The sequence below is a fragment of the Rana temporaria genome, chromosome 7 (genome assembly GCF_905171775.1).
Source record: "Rana temporaria chromosome 7, aRanTem1.1, whole genome shotgun sequence".
Lineage (NCBI taxonomy): Eukaryota > Metazoa > Chordata > Amphibia > Anura > Ranidae > Rana > Rana temporaria.
Window position 1 is genome coordinate 167,645,094 of NC_053495.1, and position 18,520 is coordinate 167,663,613.

The 18,520-nt window shown below is 42.4% G+C and overlaps 1 protein-coding gene across 1 annotated transcript in view; it reads left to right on the plus strand.

Annotated features, from left to right (window-relative positions):
- LOC120945855 (tenascin-R-like) overlaps positions 1 to 18,520 on the plus strand; it is a 736,249-nt gene that overhangs the window by 676,524 nt on the left and 41,205 nt on the right. Inside the window, exon 18 of the mRNA XM_040360372.1 lies at positions 10,876 to 11,006. Within this exon, the coding sequence (XP_040216306.1) occupies positions 10,876 to 11,006 (131 nt within the window). The remainder of the gene's footprint in view (positions 1 to 10,875; positions 11,007 to 18,520) is intronic.

Sequence of the window (18,520 nt, forward strand, 5' to 3'; positions counted from 1 at the left end):
CGTATACGGGCAAAAGACACCTCTGAGAAATCAGACATTCACTGCTGAGATACACACTATTAAAGCTATGCTAATCCATTCAATGTACCGTAGCACATTGCCTCTCATTGCACCGGCAATAAAGTAGTTAAGAAATGGGCTGCGATCGGATAATTTCTCTTCAATGGGGCAAAAAAGAAACGATAAATTGGGCAATTACTGAAGACTGTGTGCAATCTGACGTAGGCAATTTTTCATGTAAAGTCACATGGAATAAAACGACGACATTAATCAGGATTATAGTCTACTAGAAGAAGCCAGATATGTTTATTCAACATCGGACAGGAGAAAGATCATGGTAAATGCAATCAGAAATATTTTGCTGCTCTTGGTTGCTTCCTGACAGTTTTCATGGCTATTGATGTGTGTGTGTGTGTGTGTGTGTGTGTGTGTGTGTGTGTGTGTGTGTGTATGTGTGTGTGTGTGTGTGTGTGTGTGTATATAACACATATGCAGTGGGCAAAATAATAATTTGATCCCCTGCAGATTTTGTTAGTTTGCCCACTTACAAAGAAATTAAGGGCCAGATTCACCGAAAAAGTACGCCGGCGTATCTGCTGATACGCCGGCGTACTTTCAAATTTGCCGCGTCGTATCTTTATTTTGAATTCACAAACAAAGATACAACGGCTTTTGGCTAAGATCCGACAGGCGTACGCCTTCGGATCTTAAGATGCAATACTTTGGCGCCCGCTGGGTGGGGTTTGCGTCGTTTTCCGTGTCGGGTATGCTAATTAGCTGTTTACGGCGATCCACGAAGGTACGCGCGTTCATCGCATTCTCTTATGTCGTCGCTAGTCGGCTTTTCCCGTCGTAAAGTTGCGATTGCTATTTAGGTGGTGTGAAATTAGACAGCCCATGTTAAAGTATGGCCGTCGTTCCCGCGTCGAATCTCAATTTTTTTTTTTTGCGTAAGTCGTCCGGAAATACGAAAGTATGTAACGCACGTTGCCGTTCAAAACATTACGTCGGGGAAACGTCATTTCGCGCAAAGCACAGCAGGAAATTTCAAAACGGAGCATGCTCAGTACGTTCGGCGCGGGAACGCGCCTAATTTAAATGGTACACGCCCCATTTGAATTAGGCGGGCTTGCGCCGGGCGGCTTTACGCTACGCCGCCGCAAGTTTACAGGCAAGTGCTTTGTGAATCAAGCACCTACACTGAAAACTTGCGGCGGTGTAACGTAACCGGGATACGTTACGCTGCCGTAAAAGTACATGAATCTGGCCATAAGGGTTTATAATTTTTATCATAGGTGTATTTTAAATGATAGAGACAGAATATTAACCAACAATCCAGAAAAGAACACATGATGCAAATGTTATAAATTAAGTTGCAGTTCAGTGAGTAATATAAGTATTTGATCCCAAAGCAAAATGCGACTTGTTACTTGGTGGAGGTAAGACGTTTCTTGTAGTCAGGTTACCAGGTTTGCACACATCTTAGGAGGGATTTTGGTCTACTATTGTTTACAGATCTTCTCTAAATTCTTAAGGTTATTTGGCTGTCGCTTCGCAAACTTAAGTTTCAGACCCCCCCCCCCCCCCCCCCCCCCCCCCCCCCCCCCCCCCCCAAGTATCTATAGGATTAAGGTCTGGAGACTGGCTAGGCCACTCCATGATCTTAATGTGCTTTTTCTTGAGCCAATCCTTTGGGGAGATACAGTTCATTGAGAGAACCATATATGCCTACAAGTACTGTGACATACTGAAGCAGAGCGTGATCCCATTCCTTCGGAGACTGGGCCGCAGGGCAGTATTCCAACATGATAACGAACCCAAACACACCTCCAAGATGCCTTGCTAAAGAAGCTAAGGGTAAAGGTGATAAACTGGCCAAACATTTCTCCAGACCTAAACCCTATTGAGCATCACTAAAGCCTCGTACACATGACCGAGAAACTCGACGGGCGAAACACATCGTTTTGCTCGTCGAGTTCCTTGTTAGGCTGTCGTGGATCTCGGCAAGATAAATTTCTCCATTCCCGTCGAGAAAAAAGAAGACATGCTCTCTTTTTGGCTCGACGAGATCCTCGACAGTTTCCTCATCGAAAAGTGTACACATGACCGGTTTCCTCGGCAAAAAAAAAAATACCAGCAAGTTTCTTGCTGGTTTTTGCCGAGAAACTCGGTCGTGTGTACGAGGCCTGAGGCATCCTCAAATGGAAGATGGAGGAGAGCAAGGTCTCTACCATCCACCAGCTCCGTGATGTCGTCATGGAGGAGTGGAAGAGGACTTTAGTGACAACCTGTGAAGCTCTGGTGAACTCCATGCTCAAGGGGGTTAAAGCAGTGGTGGAAAATAATGGTGGCCACAGAAAATAATGAAACTTTGGTCCCAATTTGGACATTTTCACTAACCGGTGTACTCACTTTTGTTGCCAGAGTTATTTTGAGGGGACAACACATTTACATTGTTATACAAGTTGTACACTCACTACTTTACATTGTAGCAAAGTGTAATTTCTTCAGAGTTGTCACATGAAAATATATAATAAACTATTTACAAAAATTTGGTTGTAATCACTTTTGTGAGATACTGTGTGTGGGGGTCAATAAACACGCCACACATAGCCATGGGTGTAGGAACCCTTACAAATCTGGGGGGGACAGCTTTTTTACTCGCCAGGTATATTCTTATTCAGTAAACTGGGAGTTGTTTGCGAATTTGCCTTTCATAAATAACCCCGAATGTGTTTTGTAGAGCATAGAGGGTTCTAAACGGCCATCGGGAGGAGATCGCTGTCACTTGTAAATACAGCAGCGCATCTGTATTTACAAGTGACAGTAGAGAGGATTTTTCACCCCCCCCTGTTACCTCCGCGCTTAGGGTGACCATTTCCAAACTGCCATTCAGGGACACCACTCCCCCCCCCCCCTTCTTGAGGGACCTGTTTCGTGGAACAAACTTTTTCCAATGACCGAGGGGGTGGAGGCAACTGGCGGTTGGGTGGTGGCGTGCGAGGTGGAATGTAGTCTCGGGAGTTGATGGGGAATTTGGCAGCGGGTGATTTGTTGGGTTAATGGCTGGTGTTAGCACTTTATTCATCCTGACACCATGCTTGATATGGTGTCAGGATGATCAAATCACATTATTTCTGTTACTACATTGTAATATATAATGAAATAGTTGAACTCACCATAATGCAGAATCAGTGGGAACCCTGAGCTTGTCACCAGATGCAGAGTGTCCAATTTGTCCACTGCAACATCGCAGTCCCGCTATACGTCGCTATTTGCCACCATTATGAGTAGAAGAAAAATAAATAAAAATTCCATAAATGTTCCATGTAGACGCTATAACCATATAGGCGCAAACCAATCAATATACGCTTATTGGGATTTTTTTTTACCAAGAATATGTAGCAGAATACGTATTGGCGATTTTTTTATTGGATGTTTTATAGCAGGAAAAAAAAAATATATATATATATATACATATACACACACATTTTTAAAATTGTTGGTCTTTTTTTGTTTATAGCGCAAAAAATTAAAACCGCAGAGATGATCAAATACCACCAAAAAAAAGCTCTATTTGTGGGGGGGAAAAAAGACACCAATTTTGTTTGGTTACAGTGTCGCATGACTGTGCAATTGTCAGTTAAAATAACGCAGTGACGTTTTGCAAAAAATGGCCTAGTCATTAAGGAGGGGTAAATCTTTCGGAGAGCAAGTGGATAATAAGGACTGTTTCTTTAATGGACTGTCTATAACATGGAACCCCTCCATACATTAGGGACTATGCTTATCGATCAGGGATTAGAACTATGATAGTTACTTGGTAGAGGGACAGAAGACAATAAAAGAACAGAGGGGTAGGTTTCTAAAACAGGGATATTGCCATACACAGTAGTGGGTGAAGGAGGGGGACTGGTCTCTAGGTCAGGGGCTGTCTCTCTGTGTACAGTGACATGCTGTGATTGGGTGAGCAGTCTCTTTGCACACAGACAGTTTTGTGTCTCAGTGTAGCACACATAGGCAGTAGACATGTACAAACACACTGGCAGCTGTACATCCCCCCCCCCCCCCTCCCTCCTGAGCACTCGTTCATGCTCCCCTCACAGTGATTTATGATTCTTCTAGCAGGCCACCGCGGAGCATTCCAAGCTGGCAGGTTAGGGAGGGGGGAGATAAAGAAAGTAACTGACAAGGAGGCACAGGCTCATCCATCAAACAGACAGGTCTAAAGAACTCCTAAAACTCCTTGGTGTGGGCAGAGGCTGGCAGGTCCCCCCCCCCCCCCCTACTACAATAACACTCACTGTGCAGTGTGATCAGGAACATCGCTGGTGTCTGCTGCTCGTGCTGTGAAGAGTCAGACTCAGGTGCCCAGTGGAGACGGAAGTGAAGCAGCATAGACTCCTGTGTGGGATGCCGTGAGTGGGGCCCCCACTGACAGCCCAGATGCACTTGCCAGACGATGGATGAGGACATGCAGCATGGTGGAGAGCACTTGGCGCGGAGGAGGAGGAAGTTAACTTCTCCTCCGCTTTGAGTGCTGAGCAGGGAGTCGCATCCATGACGTCACTGGTTGCTACACGCCGGGCGGCTGTAGCAACCAATATCCAGTAGAATATCAGGTAGAGGCGGAGGTGGGTTGAGTTTCACTGTATTGTCCAGGGATTAATATGGAAGTCGGAATCCGGCCCTGAACCTGGGGGGGATTTTACCATACCTGTCCCCGCCGCATTATTTCCTGGGGGGGATGTGTCCCCCCCATCCCCCCCGGTTCCTACGCCCATGCACATAGCGTTGGTCTATCACATAAAATCTCAATAAAATACATTTACGTTCTGATATAACATGACAAAATTTGGAAAATTTCAAGGGGTATGAATACTTTTTCAGGGCACTGTAAATGTGTTGACAAAGAACATGCTGATAAAAGAGGAAAGTGATGACCTCATTAGTCAGCAGACTGGGGAAGAGGGAGGATACCGTCAAATTCCTTGAAAAGTCACTGTCACCTTGCCAGTGTTCCACTGCCACTCCTTCCTTTGTCACAGTTTGGGACAATTCCCAGTGCTTTCTGGGTATGGGAGAACATGTGACTTTTTTGTGACAATCAAAGCCAATAGCTAGGCCTGAGCACTGTCACATGATAAAAGGAGCAAAAGTACAACTCCTCCTAGCACCCAACACCACACTAAGTGGACAAGGTGACAGTACTTCTTTAAAATATAAGCAAATATTTCTGGGTATGGTGGGCTCTTGCTATACTTGGCAAGTATGCATAGCATGATTGCACATTAAAGTGGAGGTTCACCCAAAAAATCTATTTTTAACATTAGATTGAGGCTAATTTTGGTAAGCACAATCAGGTTTTTTTATTTTTAAAACAATGCAGTACTTACCGTTTTAGAGATCGATGTTCTCCCGCCGCTTCCGGGTATGGACTGCGGGACTGGGCGTTCCTATTTGATTGACAGCCTTCCGACCGTTGCATACAGTGTGTCACGAGTTTCCGAAAGTATCCGAACGTCGGTGCGCAGGCGCCGTATAGAGCCGCACCGACGTTCGGCAACTCGTGACGCGCTGTATGCGACCGTCGGAAGGCTGTCAATCAAATAGGAACGCCCAATCCCGAAGATCATACCCGGAAGCCACGGAGAACATCTATCTCTAAAACGGTAAGTACTGCATTGATTTAAAAAAAAACACCCGATTGTGCTTCCCGTAATTAGCCTCAATCTAAAGTTACAATTTTTTTTCCGGGTGAACCCCCGCTTTAAGACATATTTACCTCCAAAAGCACCCTCTTTCAATGGTGCAACATCTGAGCTCTCCCTCTTTGCTCTTTTCCATCTGCGGACACCTTCAGATTTTTTTTCTGGGTCTAGAATCTTCAGGTTGACTGGCCAGCCTGGGATAATGACTTCCGTATATGCGCAACAAAGTTACTTTGTCCTGGCTAAGCCACAGATCATGTGCCAGGGGGCATGATCGGCTTATGGATGTGTTTCTGGGTCTTTGACGTGTGTGTGCGCAGACCCTCTCCATGGTTCAATAAATATGTGCTGCGTTGTTGCCATAGTGATGGTGACCGGTTTAGGACCCGGAGTTCTGTTGTTCTGTTTTTTGGAATATTGATTTTAAAGGGGTTGTAAAGGTAAAACAAAAAATCCTTAATAGCTTCCTTTACCTTAGTGCAGTCCTCCTTCACTTACCTCATCCTTCCATTTTGCTTTTAAATGTCCTTATTTCTTCTGAGAAATCCTCACTTCCTGTTCTTCTGTTTGTAACTCCACACAGTAATGCAAGGCTTTCTCCCTGGTGTGGAGTGTCGTGCTCGCCCCCTCCCTTGGACTACAGGAGAGTCAGGACGCTCTCTACGTTGCAGATAGAGAAAGGAGCAGTGTGTTAGTGGGCCTCTTGACTCTCCTGTTGTCCAAGGGAGGGGACGAGCACGACACTCCACACCAGGGAGAAAGCCGTGCATTACTGTGTGAAGTTACAGACAGAAGAACAGGAAGTGAGGATTTCTCAGAAGAAATAAGGACATTTAAAAGCAAAATGGAAGGATGAGGTAAGTGAAGGAGGACTGCACTAAGGTAAAGGAAGCTATTTAGGAAAAAATAATTGTACCTTTACAACCCCTTTAACCCCCCTGGTGGTATTCCAGAGTCTGACTCGGGGTTACATTTCTGTGCTGCGATCGGTAACCCCGAGTCAGACTCTGGCTCGCCTCGCAGAATCCACAGGCATGGTTTACTTACCTTGTCCCTGGATCCAGCGATGCCACCGCGCTGTGTGAGCGAATGGGTCCTCGCTCGATTCACACAGGGCCTCTGTGTGCCGCCGATCTCCGTTCCCTGCGACGTTACGACGCACGGGGGCGGAGAACGACGCCAAATTTAAAAACGTAAACAAACACCTTACATACAGTATAATGTAATCTTATAGATTACAGTACTGTATGTAAAAAAATACACACCCCCCCCCCCCTTGTCCCTAGTGGTCTGCCCAGTGCCCTACATGTACTTTTATATAATAAAAAATGTTCTTTCTGCCTGCAAACTGTAGATTGTCCATAGCAACCAAAAGTGTCCCTTTATGTCAAAAATGGTTTTAGAGCCGCTAGAAAACAGCGATAATAAATTATAATCACTTGCAGAATTGTGCGATAGCGATTTGTGGGGAAATTCGTCATCAAAAAATAAAAGTAATGACAGCGACAATTCTGCAACTGAGCAAATTTCAGTGATTTTGAGTTGATTACATTATTGAATATTTTTTATTATAATTATATTATTATTTGTTATAATTATTTATAATTATTTATTAGATTATAATTTATAATTTTTTTTTTTTTTTAAATTCATACCCGGGATGCCTACTAGGCTCTTGCTTGGTCAGATTTAAATTAGTTATTCCTAAGAATTGCAGGCCTACAGTATAAAATGCCAAATTTCCTTGCAAATAATGGTACCGCTTTCAGGGAGGTTAAGTCTCAGTGCACTAAGATAGCTGATATTCTATTGTTTTCAGGCAGATGGGAAATCTTCAGTTCAAACATTTTAGAGGGATATTTGCTGTTGTCATTTTAGGTTTTGGCAGGAATCAGATGTCATTCTAATGTAATAATGATGGTAACTTGTTTTTTCCTATAGGAGTTACATTTGTATAAATATAAATTAGTTTGTATTATTTATGTCACTCCTGGTGATTTGAAAACACTACAATCTTTTTATTGTATGACATGCTGAACAATGTCATTAAAAAGATGACTTGATTGCAAAAGATTGAGGTGTGCTGGCAACATATTATTCTTTACCTTGTTCCAGCACGTACTGCATTCTGAGATTGTAGAAAGAGCTGCGCATGCGCGGATCAGTGTATAACTACAAGAATATTGCTGGCAGGCAGAAACGTATCTTTTATTGCAGAAGAGACATACAGAGTCTCTACTGCAATAAAAACCTACCTGCTAGCAATTTATTTATTTTTAAATAGCTTTTTTTGTTCCACTTTAACTGTTATTAGTGTCATCCACACGGCTATGCAGTGTAAGAGGGCTGTGTACATCTTGGGAATGAATGGACAAAGATCCTCTGACAGTTAAAACCACTGTCATAAATGTATTCTATCTGTGTATTTAGCTGTTTGCCTGGAGTTCAGTTTTAAAGTGCATCTGTAGCCATTTTTTGTTTTTTTGCTTTGGTCAGAACAGGGAACAATTTCCAGATTCTATTATTTTCCCTACCTTATTAAAGTGGAGTTTCCATCCCAAATTTTTTTTTTCATTATTGTGCTCATTAGACCTAAAAAAGAAAAAAAGAAAAACATTTTTTTTACTCATCTGGAAATGCCTGTTGCTATGCGGTCCTACGAAATCTGCCTTTGGAATCACCTAGGATTCTGACATCATCTCCCTCTAATGCTCCTGGGAAATGTGTGTCATCATTTCCCAGGATGCAGTGCCTATCCAAGTATCACTCCCCATCCAAGACTTCTAGGAAGTAAGTGCTTGTGGGCTTCAGAATGCCCACAAGCAAAATGACAACGGTGTGGACATAGTTTTATAAACTATGGGCCGGATTCAGAAATGAGATATGCCGGCGTATCTCCTGATACGCCATCGTATCTCTGAGTCCGGCCGTCGTATCTATGCGACTGATTCATAGAATCAGTTACGCATAGATCTCCCTAAGATCCGCCAGGTGTAAGTGACTTACACCGTCGGATCTTAGGCTGCAATTCCAGGCCGGCCGCTAGGTGGCGCTTCCGTATCTTTTACGCGACAAATATGCAAATGAGGAGTAACGCCAATTCAGAAACGAACGACCGCAAAGCGTTTTTTTTTTTTAACGTCGTTTGCGTTCGGCTTTTTCCGGCGTATAGTTACCCCTGCTATATGAGGCGTAGCTAATGTTAAGTATGGCCGTCGTTACCGCGCCGAGTTTTGAATTTTTTACGTCGTTTGTGTAAGTCGTTCGCGAATACAGATGGACGTAATTTACGTTCACGTCGAAAGCATGACGATTTGCCGACGTCATTTGGAGCATGCGCACTGGGATTCAGTCGCGGCCGGCGCATGCGCAGTTCGTTCGGCGCGGGGACGCGCCTGATTTAAATGTTATACGCCCCCTACCCGCGGAATTTGAATTCTGCCGGGGGATTTACGTTACGCCGGCTCAACTTTACAGGCAAGTGCTTTGTGAATAAAGCACTTGCCTGAAAAAGTTGCGCCGGCGTAACGTAAATGAAATAGGTGAGCGGATCTTTAGATCCACGTAACCTATCTGAATCTAGCCCTATCTTTTTTGAATAACTATGCGGAGTGGCGGTGGATTGTAAAATAGTAAGTGACCGGATTTATATTATAAAAACGCAGGATGAAAGGACATACATTTAAAAAATGCTAATTGTGGTTGGAACCCCGCTTTAATAAAGTGTGTTTTATTCCAAATGTGTCCCTATTTTCTGTCCAGGTGAATTTTTTTTTCCCATGATAGAAAGTGAGCAAAAATTTCCCAAATGGGGCAAATAACTGCATTAAAAATCTGCCAGGGGTTATATAGCCATTCCCTGCGGGTTGTAAAGGTTTGTTTTTTATTTTCTAATTAGGGTCCATCATCCGAGCTGTTCTGGCTGGGGGTTAGTCAGCGTCTCCCCGCAGGGATGTAGTCCCAAGGGAGGGGGCGAGCACACTGGCTAACCCCCAGCCAGAACGACTCAGATGATGGGGGCAAGCTTACTGAGGAGAAACAGGAAGTGAGAAATTCAGACAAAGAAAAAAAAACATTTAGAAGGGAAATCCAAGGAAAAGGTAAGTGAACCAATGCACTAGCTTAACCACTTCAGCCCCGGACCATTTTGCTGGTCAATGACCGGGCCACTTTTTGCGATTCGGCACTGCATCGCTTTAACTGACAATTGCGCGGTCGTGCGACGTGGCTCCCAAACAAAATTGATGTCCTTTTTGTTCCCCACAAATAGAGCTTTCTTTTGGTGGTATTTGATCACCTTTGTGGTTTTTATTTTTTGTGCTATAAACAAAAACAGAGCGACAATTTTGGAAAAAAAATAATATTTTTTACTTTTTGCTATAATAAATATCCCCAAAAATATATAAAAAAACGTTTTTTTTCCTCAGTTTAGGCCGATACGTATTATTTTTTCGTAAAAAAACGCAATAAGTGTTTATTGATTGGTTTGCGCAAAAATTATAGCGTCTACAAAATAGGGGATAGTTTTATGGCATTTTTATTAATATTTTTTTTTTTTACTAGTTATGGCGGCGATCTGGGATTTTTATCGGTACTGCGACCTTTTGGCGGACACTTTTGACACATTTTTGGGACCATTGGCATTTTTATAGCGATCAGTGCTATAAAAATGCATTGATTACTGTAAAAATGCCACTGGCAGGAAAGGGGTTAACACTAGGGGGCGAGGAAGGGGTTAATTATGTTCCCTAGGTGTGTTCTAACTGAATGGGGGGTGGGACTGACTAGGAGAAATGACAGAACGGTCATTTCTCCCCCTGACAGGACCGAGAGCTGTGTGTTTACGCTCTGTAATGAGCGATCGCGGGTGCCCGACGGTGATCGCGCCCGCCAGGAACCTGCGTCGGCACCAGGGGCACCAGGCGCGCACCCCTAATGGCTGCAATACGAAGTGACGTATAGCTACGTGATTTTCCCCAGCCGAGCCGACCTGCCGCCGTATAACTGCGGCGGCTGGTCGGCTAGTGGTTAAAGGAACCTATTTAGAAAATAAAAAACAAACCTTTACAATCCCTTTAAGAAAATATGGTTAGAGATCATCTTTAGAAAAACAATTAATAAAACAATATTGAAAAATAACTATTATGATTTTATTTTGTTGCAGTTTTGGATTATCCTATAAACTTGACAGCCTCTGAGGTGTCAAGGACAAGTGCCCTGGTGTCATGGCAGCCGCCAATTTCAGCTATTGAAAATTATATTCTAACTTACAAATCCACCAACGGCAGCAGAAAGGTGAGTCACCAAATTAGCATGCATCTACCCTCCATGAGTTTTCAAAATTCAAATTTTACGATTCACTTGAGAAAAAAATACGCTTTAGCCATTTATACTGCCAAGTCGTGACTTTACCATTTGGCACCACATAAAAGTTAATTAGGCTCTTAGTATACAAGATTAGACATGTGCGTTCCCGTTCATAACAAATGGATTTTCGTTCGAATTTGTTAGTTTTCGTACATACGTATCAATTCGAACATCCGAAAAGTTGAAAGAACCAAAATACGAAAATTACGGAATTACGAATAAGCAAAATAACGAACAATCGAAAATACGAACGTATGATTGGACAATCTTACTAAAATATGAAACACCGAAAAAGCAAAAGAACGAAAATTACATCTATAACGAACGATTTGCATTCCGTATTTTAAATCCTTTGTCTGCTCGTATTTTCATTCGTATGTTCGTATTTTCATTTGTGTGTTTTGTAAATCCGTTTCTGTGTCTGTTCGGAAATTTGTGTACTTGTAGCGTTCTTTTGAATGGGCACTGGGCAGTGTAGTTAGTGAGTGATTACTTAATATCTAAAGCCTCGTACACATGGTCGGACATCAGCTTTCCCTTGGATTTTTGTCCGAAGGGAGTTGTCCGGTCACACCAATAGCATACACACGCTCTGACTTTTCTGCAAACTTTTCTAAAACTTTCCCAACATCACATGGTTTTTCTGCTCTTTTCTGCTCTTTACCGCCACCCTTTGGTTAACTTCTGCTATTGTTGGTTGATTTTAACATTGGTTCTGAGCATGCGTATTTTCACTTTGTACAAAAGTCCGATGGCTTGCTGTACACACGGTCGGACTAGGCACCATCGGACTTTTGTTGACGTAAAGTTTGTCCGTTTGCAGACCAAACTTTTTGTCTGATGAAGCCCGAAAAAGTTGGTCCGATGGAGCGTACACATGATCGGACAAATTTGAAAACTTGCAGATTTTGAAGTTTGTAAGCAAAAAGTCCAGCCGTGTGTACGGGCCTTTAGACTCACAAACTACTCTGTAGTGCAAAGGCCTAACTGATTATATAAATTAAGTGGGTTGTCCATCTAGGCCAGTGATGGCGAACCTTGGCACCCCAGATGTTTTGGAACTACATTTCCCATGATGCTCATGCACTCTTCAGAGTAGCTGAGCATCATGGGAAATGTAGTTCCAAAACATCTGGGGTGCCAAGGTTCGCCATCACTGATCTAGGCCCTCATGCTACATAGTTGTAGGTAAATCTAAAGTAGCTTAAAGTGGAGCTCCACCAAGAAGGGGAAGTTCGACTTTAAGGGGAGGAGGGGGGGAGGGGTACCCAATTTTGACATGTTCCCTTCTCCCACTTCCACTCCGAGCGCCTAGGTGATCGGAAGCGGAAGTTCTCCTTACCCCCTCCCTCCTAAAGTCTTTTGGGACACATGCCAGGTCCCGGAAGACTGCCCGACCATTCGCTGTGTGCGGTGCCACTCACGCATGCGCAATGGGCACCCGGCTGTAAATCCACAAGCTGTGACAGTCGGATGGCCATAGTAAAGATGCCGGCAAGAAAGGACACAGGAAGAAAATGCCTGGGGTGAGCACAGCGCTGGATCGTAGGACAGGTGAGTGGCTGTTTATTAAAAGTCAGCAGCTAGAGTTTTTTTGTAGCTACTGAATTTTAATTTTCACTTAAGAGACTGGAGCTCCTCTTTAAACCAAGATTCCACAATCGAATTGCTAAATGTTTTGCCAGGTTTCAGGTTCGAAAAACCCTGCTGGAGGTGTTTGGCTGTGTTCCTTCCGCCACACACATGGGTTGATTTACTAAAACTGCAGAGTGCAAAATATGGTGCAGCTGTGCATAGAAACCAATCAACTTCAATTTGTTCAATTAAGCTTTGTCAAAAAAAAAAATCTGGAAGCTTATAGGTTTCTTTTCAGAGCTGCATCAGAATTTGCACTCTCTAGTTTTAGTAAATTAACCCCACAGTTCCAATAAACATGTAATGGCGCGTACACACAACAAATGTTCGATGTGAGCTTGTTGTCAGAAAATCCGACCGTACGTCGGCTCCATCAGACATTTGCCGTTGGGAATTTCCGACAAAACAAATGTTTGAGAGCTGGTTCTCAATTTTTCCGACAACAAAGGTTCTTGTCGGAAATTCCGATCGTCTGTAGCCAATTCCGACGCACAGAAATCCTACGCATGCTCGGAATCAATTAAACTTAATTTTTCTCGGCTTGTCGTAGTGTTGTACGTGACGGCGTTCTTGACGTTCGGAATTTATGACAACATTTGTGTGACCGTGTGTATGCAAGACAAGTTTGAGCAAACATTCCGTTGGAAAAAATCCACGGTTTTGATGTCGGAATTCCGATCGTATGTACGCGGCATTAGAATGGGATCTCCAATTTTCCATGCATTCCTGCATTTCTTACCTTCAACTCTTTAGGCATTCCTACATCTCTGACCTCCAGCTTAGATATATGGCTGGCTCAAAACAGAACTGTCATGATAGAAATCCTAACTCCAGGCTTCTAAACACTTTTCACAAGTTTCTTGCTGCTTTTTGCCGAGAAATTTGGTCGTGTGTACGAGGCCTTACACTGACAGTCTGCAGGAGCCATGCATTGCACCTGAGATCTGGTGATCATGGGTGCATGACAGTGATCTCTGTCATGTTTCAGTAAGCCCACCCCCCTACAGTTAGAACACGCTGTGGGAACAAACTTAACCCCTTTATTGCCCCCTACTGTTAACCCCTTCCCTGCCAGAATCATTTGTACATGCTATATCAATGTAATCGTGTCAGTGGTCCCCAAAAAGTGTAATTTGGGGGTCAGATTTGTCAGTCGCAATGTCCGTCCTGCTAAAAATCGCAGATCGACACCATTAATAGTAAAAACAATAAAAAATAATTAAAAGTCCCTAAATCTATCCCGTAGTTTGTAGACGCGATATCTTTTGTGCAAACCAATCAAAATACGCCTATTGCAATTTTTTTTACTAAAAATAGGTGGGAGAATATATATCGGTTTAAACTGATGCGCAAAATATTAAAACCCCAGAGGTGATCAAATACAACCAAAAGAAAGCTCTATTTGTGGGAAAAAGGGATGTTCATTTTGTTTGGGTACAGCGTCTCGTGACTGCACAATTGTCAGTTAAAGCGGCGCAATGCTGTATCGCAAATAATGCTCTGATCATTGAGGGGTTAATACTTCCAGGGGCTGAAATGGTTAAGGTGAACTTATCCTGATGATGTTTTCAGTTCAAACAACATAACAGGGCCACTAGGGCTAGGTTCATATCTATGCGGTTGTGGTTACTGCCATGTTTTGCATTTATGAACATGCGTTTTTGACGCATTTTTGCATGCCGGTTTTCATTTGTTTGTTTTTTCTCCTTAACAAACTGTAAGTAGCCAGTTGTTAAGGCAGTCATTAGCTGTCAGCTAGGTTCCTCGCTGACAGCTGAATGTAAAAAAAAGAATTGCCGGCAAAGAAAGAATATGAAAAAAACAGCGTCCATACCTGGCCCTTCAGGTCTGGTATGGATTTTGAGGCAGGAACCTATCTGATGGAGGAACCAGCTCGACGAGACACCGGCACCATTAAAAATGATGTTTTTTTTTCTTGTAATGCGCTTCTGATCGACTCAAGTCGCATTGGAAATTGCACTAGTGTAAACGAAGCCTAAAGCCTCGTACACACGATCGGATATCTGATGGAATCTAATCCGATGGATTTTTTCGTCGGATTTTCGATGAAGCTGACTTTCATCGGTCTTGCCTACACACCATCAGTCAAAAATCTGACCGTGCCAAAACGCGGTGACATAAAACACTATGAAGTGCTGAGAAAAATGAAGTTCAATGCTTCCGAGCATGCTTCGACTTGATTCTGAGCAAGCGTGTATTTTTGACCGATGGACTTCCACACAGACGATTGTTTTTTTCTATCCGTTTTTTATCCATAGGAAAAATTTAAAACATGTTCTATTTTTTTTTTCTGATGGAAAACAAACCGATGGGACCCACACTTGATCGGTTTGTCCGATGAAAACAGTCTTCATCGGACAAACCGATCGTTTGTACAGGGCTTAAGGGAAATAAATAGCCTAAATCATTTCAAAATTATTTTTCTAGAAGGTTTTGTAGGTTGTTACCTTTTACTGCTTTTTTTATTTATAAATTTGTAAATGTGCATTATGTCCCCATAACCTGTACGCTTACATTGTGTTCATGGTTTTATTTTTGTTCATAAACAGCCCCGTGCTATTGCTGAATGTACATGCATAGCAATTAATTCAGATTTATGCAGGTTTACAAGGCAGATGACTATAATGTTAATACAGCAACCCAGGAAGCCGAGAATAAAACTACAAGGGGCGTACAGTCATTAGTAAAAGCCTACAGACAATTTATAAAAGCAGGAACACAAAATAAAATATTCATTGTCATAATTAAATGTTATCTCTACTGGATTTGTCTACTAAGAGTGACTGAAAATGTATAAGCCAGCTTTCTTTCTTCTGTGCTATTTAAAGATTTTTTTATCACAAATAGTTGTTCTGTATTATTACGCCTGTACTCTAAAGTGGGGTACGTGCTATAAGCAAATCGGGCAAACGATTGTCCGATTTTACTGTTTCACCGAAAATCGGAACTGATGAACGAAAATTCATACAAAAATTCTCGTACGACAAAGACTTTTTTTTTGTTGTTTATCGTTTCTGATCATATCTCTTTTCGAACATTTTTGGAGTTTGTACCTTTGGAAATTTTCGTACGAAAATTGGAATCTGCTGTCGAAAGTTGTGTACACACTATATGAAAATCGTACGAAAGTTCCTCAGATGAAAATGTTCACCCGATTTTATTATAGTGTTTAGGACACTTGGGGCCAGATTCACAGTAGAAATACGCCGGCGTATCTACTGATACTCTGGCGTATTTTCAAATTTGCCGCATCGTATCTTTAGTTTGAATTCTCAAACCAAGATACGACGGCTTTAGGCTTCGATCCGACAGGCGTACGCCTTCGGATCGTAGGTGTAATACTTAGGCGCCCGGTGGAGTTTGCGTCGTTTTCCGCGTCGGGTATGCTAATTAGCTGTTTACGGCGATCCACGAAGGTACGCGCGTTCGTCGCATTCTCTTACGTCGTCGCTAGTCAGCTTTTCCCAGCGGATAGTTACGGCTGCTATTTCATGGCTTATATTTAGACTGCCCATGTTAAAGTATTGTCGTCGTTCCCGCATCAATTTTTTTTTTTTTTTTTGCGTAAGTCGTCCGTGAATAGGAATGGACGTAACGCACGTCGCCGTTCAAAAGATTACGTCGGTGCGACGTCATTTCGCGCAAAGCACGGCGGGAAATTTCAAAACGGAGCATGTGCAGTACGTTCGGCGCGGGAACGCGCCTAATTTAAATGATACACGCCCCATTTGAATTAGGCGGGCTTGCGCCAGACGCATTTACACTACGCCGCCGCAAGTTTACAGGCAAGTGCTTTGTGAATCAAGCACTTGCGCTTAACTTGCGGCGGTGTAACGTAAATGGGATAAGTTAGACCGCCGCAAATGTACCTGAATCTGGCCCTTAAGTCCTACTTTCACATTGTTCATATTTATGTGGTCATGGACAAATAAATTGGTGGGACCGTTCACTAACTGTGAACCAGCATACAAATCCCACGAGCAGTGGAGAACTCAAAGAACTAGAGAGGTTAACAACGATTCCTGCATCCATTAGTGGGTTTATGATTGGAGGGTGGAAGATGATTAGAGGAATTCCCAGTTAGACTTTACTAGACATGTGCAGAACTGTGTTTAGTTTTGTATAGAATTTGTTATTTTACTCATTTTGTTTTATTAATTTGTTCCAGAATGCATTTAGTTTAGCTTAGTTTATTAATTTCTAACAAATTCCACATTTTTGGAACATTTCGAATTCGGATAATTTGAAAAATGAAGAATAGCTGGTTGTTCAGAAGCTGGCCGTGGCATTCTTAAAAAGTGGATGTAAACCCAAAAATATTTTTTTTTTATGTCACAATGTTGAGAATAAGATTTCCTATAATCTGTGCCCAGTATTGCCACACAGAGTTAATCCAGCTCTGAGCAATCCTCTCTTATTATTCAGTGAAAATTAACAGACTTACAGATAAAAACCTGTCTAAATAAAAAGTCCTTTCCTCTCTCCTTGCTTTGAGTGACAGGTTATTTACATATCTAGCCTGGACATGTTTATCATATGTTATGTTATGTTTATCATAATATGAGGCGATCCACAGTAAAAAAAAAAGTGAGAAATCCACCCCTCCCCCACATAACACATCCTGGTAATATACAATGAACTGTGGATCACCTCATATTATGATAAACATAACATAACATATGATAAACATGTCCAAGCTAGATATGTAAATAACATGTCACTCAAAGCAAGGAGAGAGGAAAGGACTTTTTATTTAGAAAGGTTTTTATCTGGAAGTCTGTTAATTTTCACTGAACAACAAAAGAGGATTGCTCAGAGCTGGATTAACTCTGTGTGGCAAGACTGGGCACAGATGGTAGGAAATCTTATACTCTACATTGTGACATCAAAAAAATTTTTTTTTGGGTTTAACTACCGAAGAATCATTTGCTGTCAGCGGGCTTCCCGCTTACAGATGAATGTGAATAAAACAATGGCAACAATAAAAAAAATCAAGAAAAAAAATTGCGTGTGGACCCCCTCCCCCAATCCATACCAGTCCCTTCTGATCTGGTATGGCTTATAAGGGGAACCCCATGCCAAAAAAAAAAAAAAAAAACTGAAATTTATACCAGACCTGAGCATGCAGCCCGACAGGCCAGGAAAGAGGGGGGACGAGCCAGCCCCGATCGATGATGCCACAAGTGGGCAGCATCACCCACTGACTTCATCAGGTTACTCTGCCCCTTAGCTTTTTAGGAAATGACAGACACTGAAGCAAGCAGCCAGTGGTAGCCTTTGCCGAGACTGCGGGAGAATTTGAATCGTTCCAAAAATTTGGCATTTGTTAGAAGACGAATATATGAAATGAAGTTTAATGCATTTTAACAACATTTGTTACTATTTCATTTAGAGATTCACATACATCCAAATCTCCAAATAAACAAAAATGTGTCCGAATTTATATTCGGACCAAAACGAATTGCACATAGTCTAGACTTTACATGGAATTTACATGGAATGTTTCAGGACAACAAGCCTACTTGCTATAGTCAGGACATCCTATTGGTGCTATACCTGATGGCCTCCTACTAAGGACCAGTCAGTCCAGACTTTATTAGGCTTGTTGTCCTAGAAGACAATTAGAGAAATTATGGCCCAGATTCTTAAACGAGATATGACGGTGTATCTCTAAGTTGCGCGGTCGTATCTATGCGCCTGATTCTTAGAATCAGTTACGCATAGATTTCCCTTAGATCCGACAGGCGTAACTGTGTTACACCGTCTTATTGTAAATGCATATTTAC